This window comes from Eutrema salsugineum, unplaced genomic scaffold (genome assembly GCF_000478725.1).
Source record: "Eutrema salsugineum unplaced genomic scaffold, Eutsalg1_0 scaffold_5, whole genome shotgun sequence".
NCBI lineage: Eukaryota > Viridiplantae > Streptophyta > Magnoliopsida > Brassicales > Brassicaceae > Eutrema > Eutrema salsugineum.
Window position 1 is genome coordinate 11,536,384 of NW_006256612.1, and position 26,720 is coordinate 11,563,103.

The following is a 26,720-nucleotide window of genomic DNA, read 5'->3' on the forward strand; positions in this document are numbered from 1 at the left end:
TTCTATAATAAGCTTGATAACACGGGATTAGTGATCAACAGCTCCGGTCGAGATGGAAGATCGTGTGAAGAAGGTAATTTAACTTATAATAGTGATAATTTTTGCGACCCTAGCTCTTAATTTTGATTTGTGATCGGTAACTCTTTTTAAGTTTTTGTTGTACGTATTTTCAGTTGACGGATTTGAAGAAATTAACATTGAAGAATCAAAAGCTTATTGAAGAAACGCTTACACTAGCGTGGAAGAATCAAACTTCATTTGAGCTTAACGCCGAATTATATGTACGGCAATTAATTTCCGCTCAGTATATCAATAGGTTTAACTAACGTATCTGTATTATTAGTACTTAATCTCAAATATTTGATTTTTCAGTTGGCGAAATTACAAGCGGAGAATCAGAAGCTTAGCGAAGAAGTGCTTGCACTAACCAAGAAGAATAACGATGCACTTGAGATACAATCCGAATTATATAAAAAGGTAATCAGATATGCATATCAATAGGAATTGAATAAAATTATATTGATGTATAATATATGTTATCAGGTAATAGAGGCCAAGAAGTCTAGAGAGGCTATATTTTCAAGCCAATCAATCGGCACGAGAAGAAACCCGCTTGACGAATTACTTGACGAATTCGAAAAGGTTTCAGAAAGTGAATTCTGAAGAACATCAAATTATCTGATGATCGGAGAGAGTCATGAGTCATGAATACGTAGTTATATATACGCCCCTAGGCGTGTTGTTGTAGACTTGTGGTTAATACTTGCGAAAAAGTAGGCGATTATATAGTGTACATTGAGTTATTTCTTTATTTTTTTGGTCAAGAAAAATATCAGGTTTAATTTCGAGGGTTAATTTCCTTCTTTATTTCAGGCGAGTATAAAAGATATACATTTATTTACTTGTGCGTGTATTAATCTACCATCAAAAGAAATTTTATAGATCATCAAAAATCATTACGAAAGTGAGTAAATAAGTTAAATTACAAAATTTTAGAGCATGGGATTTTGAGGTTTTCAAAAGGCCCAATATAAATCATTGCATTGATCCATGTGATATATATTCCTTTTTAATTTGGGCTTTAAACCGACACTGTTTATATTTTAGTCATCTTAATCAACGGTTAAGACATTAGAGGAGCACGTATTCCATCCTAAGTTCGTATGCACGTGATTGTGTTCGCTAACTAAAAGCTTCATACGTTAGCTCTTTCCTATCCATTCGTCAACGGTAAATCTCATCGTTCATTATAGAGATCCAACGGTTAATATCGAAACCTGGTTCTACACGAAATATCTCTCTTTTTCTTTTGACGCGATTATACGGTGGGTCCCGCTGTAATTGTCTTCTAGGAGACAGCTCGGTTAATCTAGCATTTTCTCTCGTCACAGTCATCTTTCTTCGATAAATGTAACTATCTCTCCTCGTTTTCTTCTTCATACTTGCCTCATTTTCCTCAGAATCTGGTGCCTAGCTTCGGTGAGTTCTCCTTTGAAATCCATCGACTCTCTTCTATTTTTGTTATCTTCTTCATCGCATGTCTTCGATTCTCGTCTACTTTTAGTTCTCTCCTAAATTTGTTGTCCTTAATACTCGCGATTTTTTCACATATCGTCTTTTTAGCGGTTAGGTAAGGGTTTTTCGATGTGAATATGAATAGTGTTATTTATGTATGATCTGATTCGTGGTTAGTTTTGGTTTTCAACTAGTCGTCGTGCTCCATCGGTGTGATTTTTTGGGAACTTTTGAGTTAGGTTGATCATGCAATCGTTCTGTTTGATTGAAATTTTTCTCGATGACTGTCGATTCGTGACCTTGATCGTGTTTCATGAATTAAGAAGAAGAGAAGAGAAGTTTTATGCTCTTATTGTTGCCTGATCGATTGTTACGATCTCCAGTGTCTTATGAAATTTTCTGTTTCATGTGAGTTTTAATGCAATTAGGATTGTTTCCTTTTTATAAAAACAATCTTTCCTTTTTTTTCTCCTTTTTGAAATGGTTTAAGGTTATAGGTAATGGTTTTCTTGTAATCAGGGTATTCGCTTTCTGATTTTGTCCTTGCCGATGATCAATTTTGCATTTGGTGAGAAAGGAATTTTTGAAAATGAAAGCAATAACAGTTTCTGTATAGCGTACAAGAAGAAAATGTAGATTTCAAAGTTTTTATCATTTGCAAAGTGAAGAGAGTTTTTTATTTATTTATTTCTTCCACGCTAGTGCTTGGTGTCTGTTTGAGAGAGACCAAGTAAGATAATTATTAGTGAAATTTAATGCGTGTAACCTTGTCCATCGATATCGTGTGAGAGTAATTGTACAATATTCTATTCTTAGTCACTTAGACCTTATCCAATTTCATGTTACAACATTCAATATAAAATGTTTCTTAAAATATATTTTAGTTGACTTGTATGGTATTGTAGGTCCTCTGATCTTCGGCATGGTCGTCTTATTCTGACTTACTTTGTTGTCCATGAATAGGTGAAATGGGAATATACTCTAGGACGGTTGCTGTGTCACTCATTGTGTCGTTCCTGCTGTTTTTTTCTGCCTCTTCTGAGCGCAACGATGGGACCGTTAGAGTTGGCCTGAAAAAACTCAAGTTGGATCCCAAAAACCGTCTTGCAGCACGCATTAGTTCCGAGCAAGAAAAGCCCCTGAGAGCTTTTAGTCTTGGAGATTCTGGAGATGCTGACATTGTCGCGCTGAAGAATTACCTAGATGCCCAGTACTACGGTGAGATCGCTATTGGTACTCCACCACAGAAGTTCACCGTGGTTTTTGATACTGGAAGCTCTAACCTCTGGGTGCCATCATCAAAATGCTATTTCTCAGTAAGCAACGTTTGGTCTATATTTGGTGCTGTGGTCGAGGAACTTTTTTAAAAAGAAAATTCAATGTGTTCTGTCTGTTGTGTAGATTGCATGTCTCCTCCATCCCAAATACAAGTCATCACGTTCAAGCACATATGAGAAGAATGGTTTGTTCTCTCTCTATTTAAATCTTTCTTCCTGAATTAGTTATGTCGTCCTTATTAGCTTTTTTTGTTCTGAAAATGTGGAATGTGCTTCTAATGACGTCTGCTTGCTTATTAGTTGAATTTCCCAGTAGGTAGATACTTAACAGTTCACTGGCTGATCAGTTAATCTACAGAAATCATTTTAATGTGCAGAGAATCTTTATCACCTTTGTTAAAAGATGCAACAAAACTGCTGACGTGAGCTGTGAAGTTATAACTGAGTCGTTCGTCTTTGATGTAGGAAAATCCGCCGCAATTCATTATGGAACTGGGGCAATTGCTGGGTTCTTTAGTAATGATGCCGTCACGGTTGGCGACTTAGTTGTCAAGGATCAGGTAAACTATCTCTCCTACCCTATTCACCACTCTTATCACACAATTTTGCTTCATCCTTTTTATCTTTGTCTATGTTATCAGGAGTTTATCGAGGCAACCAAGGAGCCTGGTATAACATTTGTTTTAGCAAAATTTGATGGTATCCTTGGTCTTGGATTCAAAGAAATCTCTGTTGGAAATGCCGCTCCTGTTTGGTAGGCCTGCAATTTTATTCTCTTGATTTGGCTGATTTAACTACATTCCTCTAGTGTTAATCTCATGCCACGATGTCTTGCTTTTTTACAGGTACAACATGCTCAAGCAAGGCCTCATCAAGGAACCGGTGTTTTCATTTTGGCTTAACCGTAATGCTGAGGATGACGAAGGCGGTGAACTTGTATTTGGAGGTGTTGATCCAAATCATTTCAAGGGAAAACATACTTATGTCCCTGTGACACAAAAGGGTTACTGGCAGGTTTGTATATCACTTTCTTGCCTTGGTTTCTCATACGATTCTTCCAACGGTCTAATTGAAGCCGTTGTTTTTGTGTAATAGTTTGACATGGGTGATGTCCTCATTGGCAATGCACCCACTGGTATGTGTACCATCAATATGCCTCGTTCTTTATTATATAGCTGTGCCTAACAAATTCAGACAGGTTTTACTATTTATGTTTTCTGGCATTCAACGACTGGATCTAAAGTTTGACTTATTGTTATACAGGATTCTGCGAAAGTGGCTGTTCGGCGATAGCTGATTCTGGAACATCTTTGCTTGCGGGTCCAACAGTAAGCAAGAATTTGAAGGGATTGTAGTTATTTCTCAAGAGTAGTTTTGCTAGTAATGTACTCCTAATTCTTTTTCTCTTTGTGTAGACTATAATCACCATGATAAACCATGCTATTGGAGCAGCTGGAGTTGTTAGCCAGCAGTGCAAGACTGTTGTGGATCAGTACGGGCGGACCATTTTGGAATTGCTTTTGTCTGAGGTAAGTATACTTATTGGACTAGCTAATAAAATCTGTGACACAAATCCTATGTTGTGTATGCAAGTCTTGCTATGCAAATAAAGTTGACTTACTGTCCCCCATGCGTATTGCAGACCCAACCAAAGAAAATCTGCTCGCAGATTGGTCTGTGCACTTTCAACGGTAAACGGGGTGTCAGGTAAATTTCCAGTGGTTTCGTTCATGTTACAGAGAAGCTATATGTTATGGAGATTGCGACTGAGTCCATGATCATCTTCACGTTTGCTTTCTCTTCCGCTTGATCTCCTGTTTCTTTACTTTAGCTCTTCTTTTATTTCTTAGCATGGGCATTGAGTCTGTTGTCGACAAGGAAAACGCCAAATTGTCCAACGGTGTTGGGGATGCCGCGTGTTCTGCATGTGAGATGGCAGTTGTTTGGATACAGAGCCAGTTGAGGCAGAACATGACTCAGGAGCGCATATTGGACTACGCCAACGAGGTAAAACAAGAAGTTGTCCGTTACAACACTTAAGGTCAAATCTGTTGAACCATTCTTCTTCTGATTGTGTTCATTTGCAACTGTTGTTTTTTTGCCTGGACAGCTATGCGAACGTCTTCCCAGCCCGATGGGAGAGTCTGCAGTGGACTGTGCACAACTCTCGACCATGCCCACTGTTTCGCTTACCATTGGAGGCAAAGTCTTTGATCTTGCTCCAGAGGAGGTATGATTGGAAACATGATTCATTTCTCGTAGTAGTGGTCACTTGAATATTATCACCATCTAATCATCTTTTGTTGCTGTTTATGGTGTGAACAGTATGTTCTGAAGGTTGGTGAGGGCCCTGCGGCACAGTGCATCAGTGGCTTTATTGCACTCGACGTTGCTCCACCCCGTGGACCTCTCTGGTAAAATCATTGGTTCTACACTGCAGCATAGTTTGAATTCCCTTTCTTTCTTTATTTTTTTCTAACCTGAGGCGCACGGTGGTAATAATATGGCAGGATCCTTGGGGATGTGTTCATGGGAAAATACCACACCGTGTTTGACTTTGGAAAAGAGCAGGTCGGGTTTGCAGAGGCGGTCTAAGCACGGTTTCGCGTATGGTTTTTAGTTGGGTTTTATGTGAACAATCTGTGTCTCCCAAGTCCCAAGTGTTGTTTTTATGTTTCCTGGAGGGGTTTGTGTTGAAGACTGAGTCGTAGCTACTTTTTTATATTTTATGTTCTTCCTAACGCAAAAAACAAAAAGAAAAAGGCCTTTGTAGTTTTGAAGCATTGGCTTTGTAAATACTTTGGATGGTGTTTTAAAGTCTCTGTCGCCACCTTTGTTTTTTCCCGACTGATCTCGTAAAAAATGTTTTTTTACTATTTTTAGTCTCCCTCAAATATCCTGATTTTCCTCGAGCAACCAAACCCTTTATCGTATTACGTATTCCCTATACACCACCATTTTCCCCAAATCGAAATGACGCAATAGTTTCAGATGTGTATATTTCGACTATTTCCCAAGTAAATAATCAACAACCAAATCATAATTGGACAAAAGAGAGTAGACATCTAAAATTAACATCCTACTCTCTCCGTTCAAGTGGTTGTGTTTAATCTCTTTTCCCAAATGTGTGGTCGTCTTCTTCTTCTTCATCATCCTACTCCAAGATGGATGATGGCCAGAGACGTGTCCACATTGCAATCTCTTCTTTACAGCTTAGCTTTCGGATACCTCCATAAAACCCGTCTTCCTCGTTACCTTCCTCTCTATGATCTCTCTTGTTGATCATCGTTCTTCTCCACCTCGATCCCACTGTGTACTGGTTGAATTCCAACACGACCATCTCTGTTTTCACCATTCATCAATACTTTAACCATTTAGCACATCACATATGAATGCCAAAAATATTTCGACACAACATAGATATACAACGATTTATGCCATATGATCAAGTGGTTAGGTATGATCAAGATGCAAGTGGGCAAACCAAGATCTTATCTTTTTCTAATTGATTTCTACTTTCTGTGGTGATGAGATGTGCCAACAAAAGGAGGAATAGAAAAGATTTTTTTTGGAGTGATTAAGGGACAAATAATCATTGTTGAGCCCCACCACCATTTGGTAATGTAGAGATTCCAACGATTAGGACATAGGAAGAGCTTTCAACATCAAATGAAGACACAGATCTATCAAAATGTCGAGAAAAATCAAGACATAGCGCCATCATCATCATCATTTGTCTTTTTGGGACCAAAGCTTGAATTGGGTCTCTTTTAATGTTCACCCTTTTCAACTAAATTATGAGAATTTAATGGACTTTGCGAGCTGAGGACATGAGTAAAAGCTTAGAATGCGACATCCAATTTTAAGAACCAATAAAGATTCCTTTTTTTTTGAAACACAGAACATGAAGCTGAGAAGAAGAAGAAGAACTCACCACTAAGATGGCAATGACAATGGTCGAGATTCCCATCACACGACTCTAAATGTCCAACAATGCCATACCACCATCCTACACCACCAAAACCATCACAAAAGCTTGTTTTAGATTCGGATTCTGTTGAAACCAAGTTTACAACAAGCATCATAGATTGTAGAGTAAATTACCATAAGGGAACTCTTTGTTCCTTCTCCACTGGATCTCGATGTGATCCCCAGGTTTCAACTCGTTTAGAGAATCTGACACATGAAGATGATGGGGAGATGCATCAATGGGAGCTGCTCTTAGCCTCTCCCATGTCACACCCTTTTCAATCGCAACTGGTCTTCTACCATGTGGTGGATACCTAAGAATCCCCAATAGAGTCTACTTAATACGACTTGTGATGAGAGGATAAGCCAAAGATTGAACATCAGATATTTGATATACCTGGCTTGAAAAGTATCAGTGTGAGTATCATAGCTTAGCTCCGCATCATAGCATGACAACATGAACCCAACATGCCCATTCTGTTCTTACACCAAAAAGTCACGAACTTTAAATCAAAATCCAGAAAAGCTTGGAAACCCCAAATCGAGTAATTATGTTTATGAATTGACTACCTCACGGTTGTAAACTTGAGCTGGGAACCAAAAGCGACCAGTTTCAAGGGAGAGGTAGCAGCTCATGGTGGAATCAAGTGGAAGGGAAGATGCACATCTCTTCCTCTGTTTATTATCATCTCGAAAAACAGAGGAAAGAGATCGAATCAAAGAGACGATTTTGGCAAACCCAAGAGGATGACCCGTTTGGTGATGAGGAGAATCAGAGAGATGGTACGAGGAAGAGAGATGGCATTTCCACTCTCTATGAGCAGCAGGGCCAAGGATTTTGCCCCATTTGATCATCAAGTGTTTGTCCCATAGTTGATCACTCACACATCTCTCCTTCAAGGAGCTGCAAACCCTAGCCATACTGCAGAGCCCAGAGGGTGGAAGAAGGTCGAGAATGCGGTCGAGAGCGAGGTCAGGGAGGTCGAGGATGGACATTTGGTGGGGCAGAGGAGAGGCTGGATCAGGTGTGGTTGGATGTTGCAGAGTGTTGATGAAGGGATTCTTGGAGAAGTAGAAAGAGAGCAAGGTTTTGGTTTCAGATGCCCATGGAGGAAGAGAAAGAGATTTGGACAAGAAGAAGAAAGAGAGACAAGAGATGAGAAAGTAGAGAAGCATTTAGACAGAAATTATAATAATTGTTGTTTGCCTTTTGTGATTTTTTGTTTCTGTTTCTGAGAGTATATATGGAAGTAGAGGATAGATAGATATGACCAATTGGAATTGAGGGATTACCTAACCAACTAATGAAATAAAAAAACAATAAACAATTTCTTTCTCTCTCACTCGTTTTGGGAACTTGAAATTGAATGAAGTTGCCAAGTTGAATTAAGAGAGGAGAGAAAGAGACTTGGATGGACCCACAAAAACCCAGATTAAGGGAAAGAAAAGCCCTCAAAAAGCCGAATTTTAGAAACAAAACCGTGATTAATGCGCAAAGATGTGCCAATTACGCCGAAGGGTTCTTTTAGTTAATATAAAAAATACTCCAAAAGGAAGAATTATTACTGAATTAATTAAAGGTCTACTTGGTGTGGGTGTCATTGGGATTTCCAAGGACAGTGGGAGGAGAGAGAGAACCGGATCTGATCTGGGCAGCAGAAACCAAAAGATTCATTGAACCTAAAATCATCAACAATTGTTTTTAAAGAAAAAGTAAAAGAAAACTATAAATTTATTACAAAAACATAAACAACCAACAAGGAAGAGGAAGATGAGGAGGAAGAGGTTTGGGCACCTCTCCACCTTTTTGCAGAAACAGATTTCTTGCGTCTTCCTCCTCCCAAAGTCCAAACTCCCAAATTCCAAAAAAAAAAGGAAGCAAACAACCAACTCTTCGTCTCTTATAAAACTCCATTTTTCTAAAATAGCAAAGACTTGGATTATGATAAGATGAGAGGTAACTGCTTATTTACCCCTTTTGTCAACAATACTAAAGAGAGGCAATCACACTTCCATTCCATGTGTACCACAAAATCATTCTTCAATACTTTTTTATATCCACTCTTCATCATTGTATTTACCCATCATTCAAATGTTTGGGGATCTATAAGCCTTCCATGTGATCTGAAAATCAAGCCATGCTTTTTTAAGTAAATCACTTCCTTACATTGAGCTTAGTAGATTGCAGCTTGTGTGTTCCACCACGAAACACTATTCCCAAAGCATCTTTGCAACCATCCTTCCTGGTCTGCCACAGCCATACTTTGTTGCCTCTGTCACTTTTGATCTACAACACGTCTCTGCATAGCATCCCAAATGCACACACTATTCTTCAACTTTTACAGTCCTCAAGTTGGTACACGACTATGTACTCTACAATTCCTCTTCCTCTTTATCATCTGCTACTCCTAGCAACCTCTTTGCAGAATCTATGTTTGCTGAGCTGCTACACATGTATTCCATGACCGTACACGTCAGTTCTTTGTCGAGGACGATATTTTTCTCCACCATTTTTTCGACAAGTTCCTTCAACTTGTCTGTTTCTCCCTGTGAAATACAAGTCTTCAACACAGAATCGCATATATGAGCATTAGGTTCAAACCCGCTCTCAATCATTTTGTCAAAGAATCCGATAGCCTCGTCTAAATATCCAAGTTTCAGGAACCTATTTATCAACTTCGAATATGTAAATAAATCAGGGGAAAGACCAGCTTGAGACATCCCAGCAAGAAGTGATTCTGCAGACTTAACATCCCTTGCTTTAAGACTCCCATCAATCATAATATTGCAAGAAACAATGTCTGGTAAGCTGCCGTCACGCTGCATTTCCTCAAATAATCTCCATGCCTGGTCCACGCTTCCCTCTTTGCATAACGATGACATTAGAGAGTTGTAGTCGAAAACATTAGGCCGTAACTCAGACCCTCTCATCTTACAAAACAATCCTTTAGCAACATTAAGCATGCCGGTTTTGCAAAACCCATTAATCATAGTAGAATAGGTATCTGAGTCTGGAGCAATTTTGGAATCTAAAATTTGTTTCCAAAGTTCCATTGCCTTCTTTACATCCCCAGACTTGAGAGTGCTATTAAGCAATATATTAGTAGTCACTATATCCGCAGCACCCAATTTCTCAACCAGCATATCATAAGTATCCAAAGCTTGATGAAGACGGTTTTCAGTGCACAGCCCGTGGATTAGCACATTGAATGATATAATATCTGGATCCGCATAACTCCTATCATTCAGCATTGAATGCAGAAGCTTACTTGCTTCGTCTAGGTCACCTTTTTCACAGAGTCCTCCCAGTAAAATATTGTATGCGATGGTATTAGGTCTTATACCCCTCTTCTTCATTAATTCAACAACCTCTAAAGCATCCGCCACAAGGCCGTCCTTGCATAGCTTGTTAAGAATAACGTTGTATGTCACAACATTCGGTTCTTCATCATTCTTCAACATGAGACTCAAAAGTTGAAGAGCTTCCTGTGTCTTACCTACTCCGCAAAGACCATCGATCAGAACCGTATACGTATAAACATTCGGGCGGACTCCACGCTCCATCATAGACTGAAACATCAGCGACGCTTCTTTCAACTGTCCTAACTTGCAGAAACCTCGAATAAGAGTGTTGTACGTGATTGCACATGGAGATAAATCTTTCTCAAGAATCTCATCGAAGAGCGCCTTGGCTCTCTCAAGCTCACCACAATCACAGAAGCCTCGGATAAGAGTAGTATACAAAACAAGATCCGCCTCCAAAGCCTTGTTACGTTTCATTGCATTAAAAAATCCCATGGCTTCTTCCATCTTACCAGCCTTGCAAAAGGCATCAATCAGAATCCCACAAGTCACCAAACTCCATGAACACTCACCGTCCTGCATTTCATTAGCCAATTCCAATGCTTTCTCCAGCTCCTTGGCCTCGCATAAACCTCTTATAACAGTGTTGTAGCTAACAACGTCAGGCATCAGAGAATTCAGCTTCATTCCTCGAAGCAAACTAAGAGCCTTATCGCATTCCAGATTCTTGCAAAAACCCTTTAAGAGGATGTTGAGATTGTAGACATTGAAAGCGAACCCACGCTTTAGCATCAACGCGAGAACACCTTGCGCAAAACCGGTCTTACGATCTAATTGCAGGAAACATTCAAGCAACCCACTCAGCGACACGAAATTGACGAAAGTACTAGTGTCAAGCATCTTGCGGTAGATGGAATATGCAAGCTCGTGGTTCCTAGAACGTACCAGCGTTGCCAAGAGATTGTTTCCGGCGAAAGCAAGAGAGCCACCGGAGACGAGTGCTTGCTGGAAAACTGAAACGGCGTTCTTAAGCTGAGGATTTGAATTCTCAGACTCACACAGCGATCTCAAGTTCGTTTCAGTTACAGAGAAGGGAGACGTGGGAGAGAGATTGAGATTGATGTGGTTAGGGTTAAGGAGATGTCCGGCATCAAGAGCACCGCGTCGGGAAATTCCAGCGGCGGCGGCGGCCGATGTCATAAATCTCATTTTTCAACAGATCGGAAAAATTCTATTTCACAAATCGAATCAGCTTTACGTCTCCATTTCACTAAAACCCTTCTTCTTAGTATTTTTTTATTCTATTTTTTTTCCAACACATTACTTTAGAATAATTACACAAAATGGTTAAAATACTCACTTCTCATCACTGTATTATGTATATGGAAGGAAATAAGAACCAACTCAGAGTATAATCACTTGTAAACTGAATCATAGTTGCCAAACAAGCATGGCGGCTTCTCCAGAACCCCGATTGCCTCTTTTCCAAATTCTTGAAAAGCAGATATTATGATGAACAAGATTTTCTTCAGGCTGGAATAGGAGTTAGACCATCATTTGGTTGGAGAAGTATCCTCCATGGAAGAGACTTGTTAAAAACCGGATTAAAGCAGATGGTGGGAAATGGGAGATCTTTGAGTGTTTGGACATCACCGTGGGTTGATGATGGAATTATGAGAGCTCCTCTAATGAAGAATATCTTTGTGAATTTGGATTTAAAAGTGGAAGATCTGATTGACTTTGAATCCAGGAAATGGGATAGAGATAAATTAGAGGAGCTATTCTACCCTAGAGACACTGAAATCATCATGAGGAAGAAACCGGTTTGTTCCTCCAAAGATTTTTTCTGCTGGAAATTTAATAAAAGTGGGGAATATTGTGTAAAAACGGGGTATTGGCTAGCTCTCCAAGATCAGAAAAAAGAGGTTATCAGAGAAGCTTCTATGCAACCTTCTCTGATTGGGCTAAAAGATATTGTGTGGAGTAGTTTGGCTCCTGAAAAAATCAAGATTTTTCTATGGAAAGTGCTAAGTGGAGCTATCCCAGTTGCTGATAAAATAACATCAAGAGGAATGAAAGTTGATTCTAGATGTCAAACATGTGGTCTTGAAGGTGAATCGACTAATCATGTTCTTTTTACATGTTCCTTGGCCAGGCAAGTATGGGCAATGTCAGATTTCCCAATCGTTGATAATGGTTTCAATGCTGAATCTGTTTATCAAAACGTCTTTGATGTGATGATAACAGCGAAAAATAACAGAGTGCCGATTGAGATTAGAAGAAGATTCCCCTGGATCTTGTGGATGCTTTGGAAAAACAGAAATAAGCTGTTGTTTGAAGGTCTGATTTACAAAGCCAATGACACAATGGAAAAGATCAGAGAAGACACTACTCAATGGTTCCAAGCTCAAGCTTCTGGAAATACGGAAGACATTAAAAAAGCTAAAGCTGAAAAGAAGAACAGAGTTAAATGGTTACCTCCTCCAAAATGGTGGCTTAAATGCAATATTGGTTCATCGTGGGACAAAAGGAAGAATTTGAGTGGAGCGTCTTGGGTGCTGAGGAATAGAGAAGGTAAAGTTTTGTTGCATAGTAGAAGAGCTTTTAGTCATGTTGCAACCGATGTTGAAGCACATGTGAAAAGTTGGCTATGGGCAATTGAAAGTATGAAAAGCTTGAAAATTATCTCAGTCATTTTTGCGGCTGAAGCTTCAGAGTTGATAGGAGCTGTTTCTCGACCTCCAGCTTGGCCATCCTTCAAGGTTTTTTCTTCTGAGATTCTTGTTGCTTTGAATCAATTGCCGAGTTGGAAAGTGGTCTATGAAGAAAGGAATGCAAATTTAGGTGCATTTCTTATTGCTAGAAGTGTGACAAGGGAGGATCGTTGTCAATCATATGTAGCCGAAGGGTTTCCTTTTTGGCTTGAATCGATCTTTGTTGGTGAAGGTAGTATTACCTTTATGTAATGCTCGATGTGGCGATGGTGAATTTTTTGGTGATTTACTTAGATCCTCCTCTCTCCTTGCCTTGGTGGATTTAATTTTAATCGTTGTTAATGTATCAAGGGGCTTGTCCTTTGGATCCAATTTTTAGTTGTTTATAGGATTAAGCCTTCATGCTCGTTTGGTAGCATTTGGTTTCTTCCAGGATCCGTTGTTGTAAACTTTTGAAAACTCTGTGATATCTATATAATCTTTCAGATGAAAAAAAAAAACTGAATCATAGTTACAATCATCTCTACTTTCGCAAAGCTCATACTCATAAGCCAGAACAAGAAACAAATCTATCTTCCTTTTTTGTACTGTATCCTCTGATTTTTTTTTCCCATCATCTCCCATGTTAACAAGATGCGCTATGAACAAACTCCAAACCCAAACGGCAAATCACAAAGGAAGTTAAAAAAAAAATATGTTGGAGAAGAGAGGCTAATCAAGTATTCTTCTTGATGCTGGATCGAGAAATTCTGGAATCCACAGTGTGCAATTGGTCTCGAAGATCCTGGTTTTCTTCAAGCAACCGGTTAAACTCGATAAGGAAGCCTTCAGATTGCTTTTCTAGAGCAACTGCACTCGTTTTTTCAGTACGGATTTCTTTAGACCTTGCCTCGATCTCAGAGACCAGCTGCTTCTGCCTTTCCTGAAGCGACACTACTTCTTCTTTCAAGTTTTTAACTTCATCTGAAGCTCTGGCTTTTACACCTTCCAAAACCGCTCCTTCCTTCTTTATCACTTCCATCATCTTCCTTCTTATCCGTAGCTCTCTCATGTAATGGTGCAGCCTGTCTATCATTAGCCCAAGGAATAGAAAACCACCTGTAACATACCACCAAAACTAAGTTTCTTTCACCATAGCAGAAGCGAGAATGCATAAGTGAATGAAACTGAAACTTGAAAAGCCGATTTTGAATCAAAGGAAGAGAAAGAGCGAAACAATTACACTAGCAACTAAGATTTACCAAAGCAGAAGACATAGTTCCAAAGCTCAAAATGAAACTGGAAAAGCCAATTTCAGATATTATGGACTACATCTATGAATTTCTTTACAGCCAATTTGATTCAATCAGAGTAGAAAAAGCGGTGATAGATCCAAAATTCAAGAACTAAATCATCACTCTAGCTACGCTAAACTACGAATATCATCAACATATGCTAGCTACGAGTAAAATCCAGCACAGTGATCACAAACATTCAAGAGACTGTAACTCGGATACACTCAACAACAACATAGTTTCTAAAACACTATATGGATCTCGAATTCTGAGCTAGAAACAGTAATTCTGGTTCAGAGTACCAAAAGTAAGTAGCCAAAACCGACGGAGAGAAGAGCGAAACTGGATCCGAGAAAGCTTACCCATGAGAGTCGATTCAAGGAGATGCTTGGCCATGATAACCTCATCTGTCGGGTTCATTGCACCGTCCTCTATCCCTCGCTTCTGGATCTTCATCATACTGTACACGCTCGCCACCAGAACCACACAAACCGTCGCCGAAATCGTCTGAATCACCACCGGTCCACGGCCACGCTTCGCACGATCCAGGCTCATGATCAACAGCTTCCGAATCGGCGTCTTAAAGGAAAGCGCCATTATCACCGCGACCTCGGAAAGTACAACCGCGAACAATAAATGCTGCATCGTATTGATCAGAGAAGAGAATGTGATCGTCTAGGGTTTTGAATCTTCTCCCTAAAAATCAAATGCAACAGCGATCGAGAACTTTCCCGTCGGAAAATACAAAGAAATAAAGTTGAAAGTCGCAAGGAAATAGGCAGGTCTGTCAATAGTGTATCATCTACCTATGCTTTTACAATTTCATAGATTTATCCTATCAGTCCCTAAAGTTTCAAATAATTTATAATATGGCCTAACAATTAATAAATGTGTCTTTGTAACCCAAACAGTTCACCTCAAAACCAAAACCTGAACCTGGAAATGTCACAAGCTCACTGGAGGTAGATAGTGAGGAAGATGGCGAAGTGGTCGATCGTTAAGAGAATCCCCGTCTATGGAGGTTCATTCACTTCTATGGTACATATACCAAATATCCCCAACCTTTATTGATTCATGTTTTGTTCGATTTGATGATTCTCTATCGTAATTTTTCTCTGATTGTTACTGCCCCTCGAGTTTTTCTACAAAACGTTTGGTTCGATACAGATATTTGAATTTTGGAACCTTCTTGTTCTTCCCGAATCTGATCTAATGTAGTTTTGGAGCCTCCTATTAGGACATACATAATCATCCAGTAAATGAATTTGTTGTGGAAGCTGTCGAGAGATAATGGATTCAAACACTCTGAATTTTTCTATGTAGTTGATTCTATGGTTTCTGTGTATTGGGAATTGCAGAAACATATGGTGTTAGCTCCTGCTGAATTGAGCTGGAGCTGCTCCTTCTCCGCGATGCACTCTTTGACAAACACAGGAGAAGAAGACGAAGAACTCCTGAAGAAAATGGCTGACAATGGTTCAAAGTTGACCAGCAAAATCGATTACACGAATCTCGTGGAGAAGTATAGAAGAGATGGAAATCTCTCTGCTGCATATGACTTGTTACAGTCCTTACAAGACAAGAACATTTGCTTGCCTATATCGGTTTTCCACAACCTTCTTGCAGCAGCGGGTGAGCAGAACGATATGAAGCTCTCTTGCAGAGCATTCAGAGAGCTATTGGTTCAAGCGGGTAAGCCTTTGAGTTCAGAATGTTATCTCAACCTCGCTAGAGCCTTCATTAACACCGATGATTGCATACACTTGTTGAGTCTTCTCAAAGAAGTATCAGAGTCTTCTCTTCCATGTAGGCTAATAGTATTAAACAGAACCATACTTGCATTTGCTGAAACTCGACAGATAGATAAGGTCCTTATGATACTTGAGCAGATGAAAGAGTGGCAGTGTAAACCAGATGCGATCACATACAATTCGGTTTTGGATATCTTGGGCCGAGCTGGCCTCGTGAATGAGATGCTCAGGTTATTGTCATCGATGAAGGAAGATTGCCATGTATCCCTAAACATCATTACATACAACACTGTACTAAACGGGTTGAGGAAAGCTTGTAGGTTCGACATGTGTTTGGTGCTCTACAACGAAATGGTTCAGGGTGGAATTGAACCTGATTTGCTTAGCTATACCGCAGTGATAGACAGTTTGGGTCGATCAGGGAACATAAAGGAATCGTTGAGGCTTTTCGATGAGATGAAACAGCGAGAGATTAGACCATCGGTTTACGTCTACCGAGCTTTAATCGATTGTCTGAAGAAGTCAGGAGATTTTCAGAGGGCATTGCAGCTTTCAGATGAGTTGAAGAACACTTCCTCATCAGATTTGGCAGGTCCACAAGATTTCAAACGACACCTGAGACCATCATATAGACGCTAAATAGCCTTCAATTTTGATCAGTTATTTGTTCGTATAGTTCATTTCAGTTAGGAATATGTAATGAAATCACAACACAATCCGTTAAGTTTGATTTTGGTTTTGATTTGAAGAAACCTGAGAAAATAAATGACAATCAAAGTTTAAAGAGTATGATGATGATAAATGACCAGTCTTATAAAGTTTGCATACTAAGGAGTACAAAATGTGTCAAAGTTTCTCTTTGAAAGAAAGAAGATATGTTGGGTGCCGGAATCAGGAGATCTACACCGGCGGCGGTTGATATATGTCCGGACAAGTCTCCTAAATTACGAAACAGCCTTAGGTTCCTCCTTTCTTACCACAACTTCGTCTTGACCCAGAAAAGAAGGAAAACAACCCCGAACACGATCGCAACTGGTGCCCATTTCCGGATCAAAGCCTGGTTTATCAAATCAATTATTCAGAACCATATGCAACCAACCTGAGTTAAACATGATCATAAAATATGAGAGCATCTCATACCGTGTGATCATTGTTGCATAGTGTAATATAGGGAATCTACAATCAAACTCACCTGACGGTTCAAATCTTTAGCCTTATCAGCATATATACGAGATTCAGATGTTAGCCGGCTCGACATCTCGCTCACCTCTGCATAAAAAAAACAAGACGAGGAAATGGTACACAATGAGCATATTGCTCTTAAGATTATATGACAAATGTACACAACTAGTGATTCCTGTTCTCCTGATTCGAAAAGTGTAATGATTGATCATGGGAAAAAGAATAGATGGGGCTTACGGTCCAGCTTTTCACCAACACCTAGGACTTCCTGCACATTCCGCGTCATGATTTGATGGACCTCATAGAGTTCATCATTCAACTTGGCTATATTTCGTTGCGTACGAGTGTCTTGGTACAATTTCTTGGTTTTCTGTATGAAGGTATCTACAAACAAAAAAAAACCAAAGGGAAAAATAGGGTGAAAAACCTGGTAATGTATGTTTCCAAGATACTGATGAATACAGAAGACAATCTACAGTACACATACCAAATTTAATAAAGGCATAAGGTCGAGCAGCTGTTTCAATGTTAGGCCCATTGACACGTTCGAATTCATTCTTGAGATCTTCCAGGTATTGGAACGCGAGTTTTTTTGGGTAAGAGCGGTCACACATTGTCAAGTAGCAAACGCGTCCTTCTATAATGTAACTAAAGTTTTCTGATCAAGGAAGACCATAGATATTTGGTTCTTTCTTTCACCTTGGTTTCAAGATTAAAGCATACCAAAACGACGAAGTCGGGATATAAACAATCACACAAGTAAAAACTAGTCAAGCATAAAGCGACATCTTAAACATAATGCAATAGGACTGAAACGTGTCATAAGCCTGAACAATTATATGCAGACAGAAGGTTAGTCAACTAACTGCTCTATCTATGATAATATAGTTCTAATGAGAAGCTACACACAGATGCAAATTTTAATCAAACATCAATATGAGATCTATCAATTAACAAGCTTTTGCAAGCAGAATATGAATCATTAAGAACTGGCCAATAAATAACCGACGTTAAGGATACTGGAAAACATAGGGGCCAGATTCAACCGACATTCTTGAAGCTTCATTTTGACCTCTGGAAAGATTCTTAAACAGAGCCTTGACCTGTTGCTTATACATGTCAGAATCTGGCAAGTCACGGCCATCGTCGAGGCCCTCTGCTAGAGGCAACCCGTCGGTAACACGAGCTATCAATGTCATTTTCACCATCTTTGCCTTATTCCTTCTCCAATAATAAATTTACTGCAATTATCAAAAAATTTCAAACAAGAATATGAATCCTGCAACTCCCCAAATTCATAAACCAATGTTTATGATCCATGCTCTAGTTGTAAGGCGAGAATTGCACCAGAATCAGAATAGTCGAAGGAATTTTTTCAAAGAAAATCAACCTCAAAGAAACACTAGCAACTCTAATCCTAACTTGAGTATCATCAAAAGATTCCATTTTCCATACTGTAGCAATTAACCTCCAAGATATCAATTTTGAACAAACACGTCAGCTTCATTGAAATCAAATCCAAAATCTATTCACAAATTTTCTACATATTCCACATCTGAAATCTGTATTTGACAACCGAGAGAAAAATCAAATTCGAAAGAAATCAAAGATCTAATAACAAAATCTATTTCAGATTTGAAATGAAAAATTGATCCAAGAGGTACAAACTCAGTTACATCTTCTTAGCATCCCAAAGTTTCGATCCCAAATGAAAGCAATCCTCATAGAAATCGCAAGATTGCACGAAATTCTCCATGCTATATACATGTATGACCGAAAAATACACTTGAACATGGATAGAGACACAAACCTGATTCAAGCATTAAAATGGTTCTTCTCGTTTCAAAGATCTGAGAACCAGAGGAAGACGATGATCGAAGGAAAGAGAAGTAATTTTTTAATAAAGGGTTTATCAAGGGGGTGAATTATTATTTCCTTTTTTCTTTTTTTTTTCCTTTTTTTTGGTTGTTCGAAATACAATTTATGACGATCGACGTTTTATGATACCAGGCCTCAGGTGATTGGGCATGTGACGAGTTTTGGTGACATGTCTTGATGACATGGCGCGTTTAGTTAGCCTCGGAAACGTTTCTGAAACAGAACCGAGCCGATTGGTTCGATCCTGAAAACTTAAGCCTTCATAACCCGAATAAAACCGGAAATACTCGGCTGGAACTCGGGGCCTTTCTGATTGGACCGTCCGGTTCAGAAGTTAATCAAACCATCTTTGGTTCAAATCCGTTCTTTTCTTCTTCAACTTCGTCTCTTCTCTGCTCAAAATCACAAATCGTCAGCTTTTCTTGACACCGGATTCAGCCATCGAGAACCATCTGCCGCCGATTTCTGTTTTCAATTTCTTCCTGTTCCGTCTCTTTCAGATGAGAAATCGAAATGTTGTTTCTTCAGTTTGATTCGTCTTCCATTTCTATTGCAGCTCGATTTCTGTCGGAGTAATTTTGAAAGTTATTTCTGTTCGAGTTTGGCAATAGTGAGGCTCTGCTACTCTCTCAGTGACCGGGATTCTCGAAGACGATCACGTATAAATGGTGAAAGCCATGGAATCAAACTCGAAATCCAGGAAAGAAAGCATCTTGATAAAATACGCCATCTTCTCTCGACTCCTGGTTCTGTTCTTAACCCTTTTGTGGCGGAGCTTGCTCCAACCGTACGATACATCCGCCACACTCAACCCGCCGTGCCTGTATCACAAAGACGTCGTCGAAGATTCTCCTCCGCTCCTTGTAGCCAATGCAGTCTCGAAGACCCTTGAAAATAGCGTCGTCTGGGACAGCGTGTACTTTCTTCGAATCACGCAGTGTGGGTACGAGTATGAGCAGACTTACGCCTTCTTGCCTCTTCTTCCCTTCTTCATCTCGCTTCTCTCTCGTACAGGTTTTTGAATCAGATCTACCCACTTGATTCCCTACTTTTGTTTGTTCACTTTCCCTACTTTCGAGCTCTCACCGATGAGGGAAATGGGTCTTTTGATTCAGCTTTTGCGCCTTTGGTTCCATTGATTGGTCTTCGAGCTGTGATGGTGTTGTCTGGTTACGTCGTCAGCAACTTGGCCTTTGTAATTGCTGCTATCTATCTGTTCAGGTACTTTCGTTGACACTGAATCCAAAATCGATCCTTGCGTCTGAATTAAGTCAAGTCATGATCCTTTTGTGCTCTACTAGTTCAGTATATTGTGTGTGATAGTTTTGCTTGTATGTTGTATAGTGTTTACTATTCTTCGATTAAGAAGTGTCTTACATAGTCTTTGCTAACAGGATTTCAGTTATTATCTTGAAGGACACTGAAGCATCATTCAGAGCTTCGATTATGTTCTGCTTCAATCCGGCGTCCATATTTTATTCGTCAATGTAATGTATTCAAGCAATGATCTTTTGATTCATTCTACGAGAGTAAATGTTTTTTAATCTTATCAGAATGGTAATCAACTGAAGATCGAACTATTTCCATGTGAATTTCAGATATTCAGAAAGTCTGTATGCTCTTTTCTCAATTGGAGGCTTGTATCACTTGTTATCTGGTACCAGCAATGTAGCTGTTCTCTGGTTTGCACTCTCTGGTTGTGCAAGGTCCAATGGGATTCTTAATGCTGGTTATATCTGTTTCCAGACGATGCATCGAGCATATGAAGCTTTATATCAAAAAAGGCGCGTTTGGGTGAGTTATACATATTTCACTCTTTAAGTTTCATTTGGATTTTTTTTTTTTGGTAGCCATGGAAAATCTCAAATAATTCTAGTTTCTCTACCCAGTTGTCTTTGCAGGTTTTAGTTACTGGATTTCTTCGATGCGTATGCATTTGTCTTCCTTTCGTCGCATTTCAAGCATACGGATACTATAACATCTGTCATGGACGCAAGCCAGATGAATTGAGGCCTTGGTGCAAAGCAAGGGTACCTTTGCTGTACAACTTCATTCAAAGTCATTACTGGTAAGTTTGAACAACAACCTTTTCTAAAGTTCTTGCAAACTTCTTTCTTCTATTTGATTTCGAGCCTTTAATTTCTTGGTGACATGGATCGTGACAGGGGAGTAGGCTTTCTTAGATACTTTCAGTTTAAACAGCTCCCAAACTTTCTGCTCGCATCTCCAATTCTTTCTCTAGCTATGTGTTCAATAATGAGTTACATGACGGCTCGGCCTGAGCTCTTCATTTCGCTGGGTTTTCAAGCTACCGAGAAAGAAAAGAGATCTGCTGCAAGGCTTTATTCTCTGAAGGATGCAGTTGAACCAGATGTTAAAACATCATCACATGAAGGTATCCTTTTCTTTGTTATGTAATACAATAGTTCCAAAATTAAACACGTTGATGGATCGTCTCTATTTACATGAGTAGGAAACCGTGACATTAGGCAGCGGAAATCTAGCAGAAAGAAGGATGTGAGTGTGACCAGTGTGGCTGTGGATTTTGTATCGCCCAAAAAATCAGGATACTTTTCAGCTGATGTTTTCCCATTTGTCATACACTTGGGTTTAATGGCAGCCACAGCGTTCTTCATCATGCATGTTCAGGTTACAATCCTCAATTAACTCAAGTCTTTTAAGTGGCAAAAACTCTTGAGAATAGGAGTTAGGAGTGATAAACCGCCTTCATCTTTGATTTTGGTTACAGGTCGCAACACGGTTCCTGTCAGCGAGCCCTCCTCTTTACTGGTTTGCATCGCATTTGGTTGCGTCTCCTAAACATAGTAAATGGGGATACTTGATATGGTCATATTGTGCAGCCTATATCCTTCTCGGCACTCTTCTCTTCTCAAACTTTTATCCATTCACTTGACTTTTTTTAAGGTTTTCTCAGAGTAACAAGACGTGGGTTTACCTTTCCGAAAGGTTAAAATTATCGGTTCCTTGTCGTGAGTCATGTAAATGCAGAGAACCAACCGGTTTTTGTTGTTTATGTAGGATTTTAGCCAATTAGAATTAGTTTTTTTTCTTTTTCTTTTTGCTCTGCCACTGTGATCTCATAGCAAGACATTGATATGTTCTTTTCAGCTGTTTTGTAATAGAGTTGACATTGAGGCGACCGTTTTATTATTTAAAATAATATTATGAGATGGAGATAATATATGGTGTGCAATCCAAACCATCAAATATTATGGAATGAAGATAGTAGTATTAAAACCCAAAATAATAAGTGAGAAAGTAATATTTGTCTTTCCATTGTTGTTGGGAAGAAAAAAAAAGAAAGAACACAACAAAACTCAGCGCATGTGAGCTATAACTCGCCGCCAGGGTAGCCTCTTTAGAGCATCTTTAAGGCAGTTTTTAGTGGGTATTTAACAGAAACTTAATAAGAAACAATTGAGGTTGTGTTTCTTATTTCGCAAAAACGTCTTCTGGGACTGATTTTTTAAGACGTTTTTTCTCACATGTGACGAGATATTATTGGTTAAATAATTTGGGAGAAAATTTTATTTTTCTTTTCTCTGTCATTTCATTTTCCCGATTTCCCAATAGTTTTCATTTCTTCCATTTGTTCTCTTCTTCGACGAAATCGAGGAGAACACATTCTGTCTTCGGCAGCTTCTCCGATGGTCGGCGGTTCTCAGACAGGGACTCATTGGTTCGCAACGTGACTGCGAAAGGGAAGGCGAACCAAAAAAATTATTTTATCACCTTCGCATTTTTGAGTCTTGCGGCGAAGAAGACTAAGACAAAAATGCATAAACGAAGTGTTGGAAAGTTACTCTGTTATAGATTTGAAAAGGTTTACTCTGTTACTCGTAAGTTGTAGTTTCATTAAAATAAAGTATTGGAGAGTCTATAAAATCTCATAAACGAAAATTGATGATTCAATTTTTTAAAAACTCCACTTCTCCGACCACAAAACACCTCCATTTCTAACTTGATTATTACTAAGTGATAAAATCAAACAACAGATTGTTGATGTTTAGGTTTCTAAATCTACTTTTTGGTCTCTCCTATTGTATAATCCAAAACAAAAGGTTTCTAAAACCAGTTTCTAATCTCACTTTTAGCTTAAAAACTATTATAATATAGGTCTAGAGACTCTTATGGGTCTCTCCCATTGAGGTTGCTCTTAATATGCATTAGGACTGAAGACAAAAGATCAACCTAGAGGAAAAACATGAGCATTGTTCTTTGTATTTTTGTCTTGAGGTTTTACAATCAGAAGAAGTTCTTATTTATACAAAGCTGTAAAACGTTGGGAAAAAAAAAAAAAAGATACAAAGCTGTAAAACCCTAGATTAAAGGGGAAGATGAAATGGAAAATACTTCGAAGAGAAAAGAAAAAAAAAAACTTTCGACAGGTGGCACAATCAGACTAGTGTAAAGATCAAGGGCTGAGAAACGATTATGAAGCTTGATCTTCATGGCATTGTCCTTGTGTAGCAGACTCTCTGCTTTTGTGACAGAGTGATTTAGCCGTTCGTTCTGCTCTTGTGAATCTCTGTTATTCTCAGTAAATAGAGTAGTGGTGATAACTCAAAGTATCATCTCTTCTCTTATAATCTTGTGGAACGACGTATTTTTCAAAACAATCAAGGTCACAAAAGAATTTCTCCATAGAAGGGCAAGAAAACTTGATCATCAGGGGTTGTTGGCAATGAGAGCCGCAATAACCACATTTTGGTCGAGACAAACTATCGTTGAGAACCAGTTTAACTGTACCATATCCTTTAGTGTGGATGACACGTGGCTTGACATTCCACAACTGCCCGAGCACACACGGAATATGACAAACGACTCCGCAATCACCGGAGCATGAGTAAAACCATTCTCGTGGATCTAAAACGGTTTCACAAACCTCACACCAGTACTTACCCCTCGGCTTCTCCTTCTCACCAAAACACAAGGACAGAAAATGGTCATCGCACCTGTGCTTTATCTTTTTTGGTAGAGTAGCACACTTGAAGTCCAATGTGAACTTACACTCAACGCAATGCAGCAGTCGACCATATCGACCACATACCCCACAAGTTTCCTCGTCAAGCGTAGTGAGGAAGAGGGTATGCGGGTGACATTCATAATCACAATACCATGACATCGACGCACACCGTACGTCTAGGATAGTATCACCACACTCGTACCTGAAACCATTTGATAGTTTTCTGCAGGCAGTACAGGTAAATAATCTCAATTCCCTAACCTTTTTCATGGTTAATAGAGTAAGCGGCTTTGTGCAAAGCCCATGTCTTTTCTGAAGAAGAAGATTAGCGCATGTTTCATGGAGGAAATAATCGCAATATTCCATACAGCTGTAGTGCTTCTCAGAAAAGATAGAACCTGTGCAAGCTTCGCATCGTATGCTTTCATGACGATCAATGGCATCCTCATCAATAAGCCTTAGGTTGTGTTCTTCATGGGAGAAATGGTTAATGACTCCGTCTTCAATCACTTTGAATGGCGAAACATCTACAAATTCTTCAGGTATCCCTTCTAGTTCTTCCCCATCCCAAACATCACTTCTAGTTGCACACTTGGAGTGAAAGAAAAGATTAGGACATTTCTGACAAGAATAAGCACCGTACCTCCAGTCAATCTTCTTGTGACAAATCATGCATTTCCAAAGCCCGAAACCAGGAGAATCGATGTGAGACACACGATGGTCGTGGCGATTGATGTTTATGACGTGTGGTAGCTTAATACAATCTCGATGGAACATGAGACCGCATGGAGCGCATACGTAAGGGCATCGTTCCCCATGCATACCACAAGCATTACAAGTGAAGATATCGTCTCTAGCCATAAGGGTGAGTGTATGCTCGTGGCACCTCGGAGCATCCACAATGGGTGGCGGGGGATCGTTGGAGCACCTCACATGCATGCTGAAATAGCAGATGGAGCAATGGTAGAAAAAGCTTTTGAGTTCCTGCTTGCAGATACCACATTTTCCATCAGAGTAATCAGGTGGGCCATCAATGAGAAGCTTGAGCGGATGGTATGTGTGGAACGAATGGTTTACTTCATCAGGCGAGCTTGGGACGCATTCAACGTGCCAGTCCTTGAGGCAAAAATCGCATTTTATGGGATCGTGACCTTCAGTTGGCTTTTGACAATCATCGCACGTGTCAACACTTAAACCATATTTTTTTTTCGTTCTCTCTTCCCAAGTGAGCTCCCTAGGATTCTCGTCGCTCCCATGCTGGTGCCAGAAGTGCTTAAAGATTCTTTCCATGGCGAAAGGTTGTAGCTAAGAATGATTGAATAAGGATAGGAAGAGAGGTATGAGCATGCAAAACCCTTATACTTTGGAGTTTGGATCTTTAACTTTTTTTTTTTGTGGGTGGAAAATGCAAAAGGTTTGGTTCCGTTTTACTGTGGATCCTATTAACAGATACATTTAGGATTATATAGCCAAGTTGATCAGCTTTGGCTGTAAACAAATAAGCAATCTTGGTCAGTCTTTTTTCTTAATGCATAATAATAAGTCTCTTAAGTCCTAAAATTTCAAATGAATCAAGTTGCATTAAGTCAACTATAAATTATTTTATCTTATGTTTGTTTTTCCTCAACTGTATTTACATGTATACAAATATTAATGTCATGAATATATTAACCAATACCTTCTTTAGCTGTCAGCAACTAAGCCCTGTAAACAACTAAGCAAACTTGGTGAGTCTTTTCTTAAAGCATAATAATAAGTCTCCCAAGTCCTAGCATTTAAAATGAACCAAGTTGCATTGTCAACTATAAAAACTTATACTCACAGATGCCAATGGACAACTAAATTATTTTCTCTTTTTTTTCTTATGTTTATTTTTCCTCATCTATATTAATGTCATGAATATATTAACCACTCCTGTTTAGTTGTCAGCAACTAAGCAAAGTTATTTGTTGGCTCTTTTCTTAAGATCAAGTCAATGAAAATCAAGTATCCTTAAGGCTTAATTACAATACAAATAGCCAAATTAAATTAAGAAAGACTAAATCAGTTAGTCCAATTGGCCATCGCTTATGTTTTTCTGGGGTCGCATACCAAAGAAAACGTGCATCCAGCACAACGCAACACACGTTCTTAGGACTCTTCTAAGCCCGCATTGCAGCTAATGTCCTTTCGGTAGTTTAAATATTAATCTCATGTACGTAAAATAATAAGTCGAATATTCGATCTATGATTAATATATAGTTGTCAAGCAAAGTTGTTCAGCTACGAACGTGTTTTTTTTAATTAAAAACACTTTTCTACAAATTATCAAATCGCAAACTCACAGAAAACGTTTTGTTTTCTCTTTGAATTTTAAGTTTACAATTCATACATGATTCCTAAATACAAATAAAATATTGTGGTGAGAAATATATATATACCACAAACAAAAGGTATATGTACCACTAATTTACACGTTTTTCTGTCTTCAAAACGGGATGCATGCACGTTCAGAAAATTCAACTAAAGTAAATAAATTTTTATAGATCTACAAAATTGTTCACCAAGTTTTCTTTATAAATTGAGAACAATCACTAGAATGACCTTACAATTAGGTCTGTTTGCAAAACTAACCTACGTCCCTTACATTTTTGCTAGAATAACCTTACAAGCGTGGAAAAGACATCCTTATCCCTCACAAATGAAAATTTGGATTTTTTTTTTATGTATTATAAATTCGTAATTCACAAATATAGTAAATATACAGTGATAAATATACAATAAATTATAACTTTCTTCTTCCAAATAAATGTAGAACAAAAAAAAACTTTTCAATTTCCCGAAAAAAACTGAAAACCGAAACCCTAGAGGCGATTCGCGGCCTTCTCTTC

General features: G+C 38.9%; 8 protein-coding genes across 11 annotated transcripts; 3 read left to right on the forward strand and 5 right to left on the reverse strand.

Annotated features, from left to right (window-relative positions):
* The first annotated feature begins 1,359 nt into the window (after nucleotides 1-1,359).
* LOC18993680 (aspartic proteinase A1) lies at nucleotides 1,360-5,668 on the forward strand. The gene is made up of 14 exons (XM_006417227.2): nucleotides 1,360-1,479; nucleotides 2,479-2,831; nucleotides 2,917-2,977; nucleotides 3,258-3,352; nucleotides 3,434-3,546; nucleotides 3,638-3,806; nucleotides 3,888-3,927; nucleotides 4,056-4,120; nucleotides 4,208-4,321; nucleotides 4,435-4,499; nucleotides 4,643-4,799; nucleotides 4,903-5,022; nucleotides 5,118-5,206; nucleotides 5,303-5,668. The coding sequence occupies exons 2-14, from the start codon at nucleotides 2,484-2,486 to the stop codon at nucleotides 5,385-5,387; spliced, it is 1,521 nt and encodes a 506-aa protein (XP_006417290.1). The 5' UTR covers nucleotides 1,360-1,479; nucleotides 2,479-2,483; the 3' UTR covers nucleotides 5,388-5,668.
* LOC18993681 (F-box protein At2g32560) lies at nucleotides 5,302-8,541 on the reverse strand. The gene is made up of 5 exons (XM_006417228.2): nucleotides 7,332-8,541; nucleotides 7,159-7,238; nucleotides 6,897-7,075; nucleotides 6,727-6,801; nucleotides 5,302-6,134 (listed from the first exon to the last, which is right to left on the reverse strand). The coding sequence occupies exons 1-5, from the start codon at nucleotides 7,935-7,937 to the stop codon at nucleotides 5,947-5,949; spliced, it is 1,128 nt and encodes a 375-aa protein (XP_006417291.1). The 5' UTR covers nucleotides 7,938-8,541; the 3' UTR covers nucleotides 5,302-5,946.
* Nucleotides 8,542-9,000: 459 nt separating this feature from the next.
* On the reverse strand, nucleotides 9,001-11,298 carry LOC18993682 (pentatricopeptide repeat-containing protein At4g28010). Of its 2 annotated transcripts, XM_024152657.1 has the most exons (2): nucleotides 11,010-11,107; nucleotides 9,001-10,894 (listed from the first exon to the last, which is right to left on the reverse strand). In XM_024152657.1, exon 2 carries the CDS (start codon nucleotides 10,854-10,856, stop codon nucleotides 9,135-9,137), a length of 1,722 nt encoding a protein of 573 aa, XP_024008425.1. In that variant the 5' UTR covers nucleotides 10,857-10,894; nucleotides 11,010-11,107; the 3' UTR covers nucleotides 9,001-9,134. The 2 variants fall into 2 exon arrangements, with proteins under 2 accessions (XP_024008425.1, XP_006417292.1); XM_006417229.2 differs by having other exon boundaries at nucleotides 9,001-11,298.
* A 1,962-nt stretch (nucleotides 11,299-13,260) lies between these two features.
* On the reverse strand, nucleotides 13,261-14,836 carry LOC18993683. Its single transcript, XM_006417230.2, has 2 exons — nucleotides 14,415-14,836; nucleotides 13,261-13,876 (listed from the first exon to the last, which is right to left on the reverse strand). Exons 1-2 carry the CDS (start codon nucleotides 14,695-14,697, stop codon nucleotides 13,494-13,496), a joined length of 666 nt encoding a protein of 221 aa, XP_006417293.1. The 5' UTR covers nucleotides 14,698-14,836; the 3' UTR covers nucleotides 13,261-13,493.
* Nucleotides 14,837-15,025: 189 nt separating this feature from the next.
* Nucleotides 15,026-16,540, forward strand: LOC18993684 (pentatricopeptide repeat-containing protein At1g11900). Its single transcript, XM_006417232.2, has 2 exons — nucleotides 15,026-15,090; nucleotides 15,411-16,540. Exons 1-2 carry the CDS (start codon nucleotides 15,031-15,033, stop codon nucleotides 16,440-16,442), a joined length of 1,092 nt encoding a protein of 363 aa, XP_006417295.1. The 5' UTR covers nucleotides 15,026-15,030; the 3' UTR covers nucleotides 16,443-16,540.
* LOC18993686 (25.3 kDa vesicle transport protein) lies at nucleotides 16,529-18,956 on the reverse strand. The gene is made up of 6 exons (XM_006417231.2): nucleotides 18,796-18,956; nucleotides 18,006-18,226; nucleotides 17,473-17,633; nucleotides 17,223-17,369; nucleotides 16,996-17,072; nucleotides 16,529-16,860 (listed from the first exon to the last, which is right to left on the reverse strand). Exons 2-6 carry the CDS (start codon nucleotides 18,191-18,193, stop codon nucleotides 16,777-16,779), a joined length of 657 nt encoding a protein of 218 aa, XP_006417294.1. The 5' UTR covers nucleotides 18,194-18,226; nucleotides 18,796-18,956; the 3' UTR covers nucleotides 16,529-16,776.
* A 310-nt stretch (nucleotides 18,957-19,266) lies between these two features.
* Nucleotides 19,267-22,022, forward strand: LOC18993685 (GPI mannosyltransferase 2). Of its 3 annotated transcripts, XM_024153382.1 has the most exons (9): nucleotides 19,267-19,877; nucleotides 19,979-20,084; nucleotides 20,280-20,350; nucleotides 20,462-20,520; nucleotides 20,610-20,657; nucleotides 20,753-20,931; nucleotides 21,029-21,258; nucleotides 21,337-21,512; nucleotides 21,613-22,022. In XM_024153382.1, the coding sequence occupies exons 1-9, from the start codon at nucleotides 19,529-19,531 to the stop codon at nucleotides 21,775-21,777; spliced, it is 1,383 nt and encodes a 460-aa protein (XP_024009150.1). In that variant the 5' UTR covers nucleotides 19,267-19,528; the 3' UTR covers nucleotides 21,778-22,022. The 3 variants fall into 3 exon arrangements, with proteins under 3 accessions (XP_024009150.1, XP_006417296.1, XP_024009151.1); XM_006417233.2 differs by having other exon boundaries at nucleotides 20,258-20,350; nucleotides 20,462-20,657; XM_024153383.1 differs by lacking the exon at nucleotides 19,979-20,084 and having other exon boundaries at nucleotides 19,734-19,877; nucleotides 20,462-20,657.
* A 1,399-nt stretch (nucleotides 22,023-23,421) lies between these two features.
* Nucleotides 23,422-25,140, reverse strand: LOC18993687. Its single transcript, XM_006417234.2, has one exon. The coding sequence runs from the start codon at nucleotides 25,138-25,140 to the stop codon at nucleotides 23,422-23,424; it is 1,719 nt and encodes a 572-aa protein (XP_006417297.1).
* Nucleotides 25,141-26,720: the final 1,580 nt, after the last annotated feature.

Excerpts from the sequence above, each read along its gene's own strand:
- LOC18993680 (XM_006417227.2), top strand. The coding sequence starts at position 2,484 with ATGGGAATATACTCTAGGACGGTTGCTGTGTCACTCATTGTGTCGTTC. Across the intron at positions 3,353-3,433 it reads ACTTAGTTGTCAAGGATCAG|GAGTTTATCGAGGCAACCAA; the intron begins GTAAACTATCTC and ends CTATGTTATCAG. Across the intron at positions 5,207-5,302 it reads CCACCCCGTGGACCTCTCTG|GATCCTTGGGGATGTGTTCA; the intron begins GTAAAATCATTG and ends ATAATATGGCAG.
- LOC18993681 (XM_006417228.2), bottom strand. The coding sequence starts at position 7,937 with ATGCTTCTCTACTTTCTCATCTCTTGTCTCTCTTTCTTCTTCTTGTCC. Across the intron at positions 7,239-7,331 it reads CTCAAGTTTACAACCGTGAG|AATGGGCATGTTGGGTTCAT; the intron begins GTAGTCAATTCA and ends GTGTAAGAACAG. Across the intron at positions 6,135-6,726 it reads TTGTCATTGCCATCTTAGTG|AGATGGTCGTGTTGGAATTC; the intron begins GTGAGTTCTTCT and ends TGGTGAAAACAG.
- LOC18993682 (XM_006417229.2), bottom strand. The coding sequence starts at position 11,273 with ATGAGATTTATGACATCGGCCGCCGCCGCCGCTGGAATTTCCCGACGC.
- LOC18993683 (XM_006417230.2), bottom strand. The coding sequence starts at position 14,697 with ATGCAGCATTTATTGTTCGCGGTTGTACTTTCCGAGGTCGCGGTGATA. Across the intron at positions 13,877-14,414 it reads CCTTGAATCGACTCTCATGG|GTGGTTTTCTATTCCTTGGG; the intron begins GTAAGCTTTCTC and ends GGTATGTTACAG.
- LOC18993684 (XM_006417232.2), top strand. The coding sequence starts at position 15,031 with ATGGCGAAGTGGTCGATCGTTAAGAGAATCCCCGTCTATGGAGGTTCA. Across the intron at positions 15,091-15,410 it reads GAGGTTCATTCACTTCTATG|AAACATATGGTGTTAGCTCC; the intron begins GTACATATACCA and ends TGGGAATTGCAG.
- LOC18993686 (XM_006417231.2), bottom strand. The coding sequence starts at position 18,193 with ATGGTGAAAATGACATTGATAGCTCGTGTTACCGACGGGTTGCCTCTA. Across the intron at positions 17,634-18,005 it reads TCTGGCCCCTATGTTTTCCA|TTACATTATAGAAGGACGCG; the intron begins GTATCCTTAACG and ends AGAAAACTTTAG. Across the intron at positions 17,370-17,472 it reads TTATGCCTTTATTAAATTTG|ATACCTTCATACAGAAAACC; the intron begins GTATGTGTACTG and ends TTTTGTTTGTAG.
- LOC18993685 (XM_006417233.2), top strand. The coding sequence starts at position 19,529 with ATGGTGAAAGCCATGGAATCAAACTCGAAATCCAGGAAAGAAAGCATC. Across the intron at positions 20,085-20,257 it reads GCTGCTATCTATCTGTTCAG|GATTTCAGTTATTATCTTGA; the intron begins GTACTTTCGTTG and ends CTTTGCTAACAG. Across the intron at positions 20,351-20,461 it reads TCCATATTTTATTCGTCAAT|ATATTCAGAAAGTCTGTATG; the intron begins GTAATGTATTCA and ends TGTGAATTTCAG.
- LOC18993687 (XM_006417234.2), bottom strand. The coding sequence starts at position 25,140 with ATGGAAAGAATCTTTAAGCACTTCTGGCACCAGCATGGGAGCGACGAG.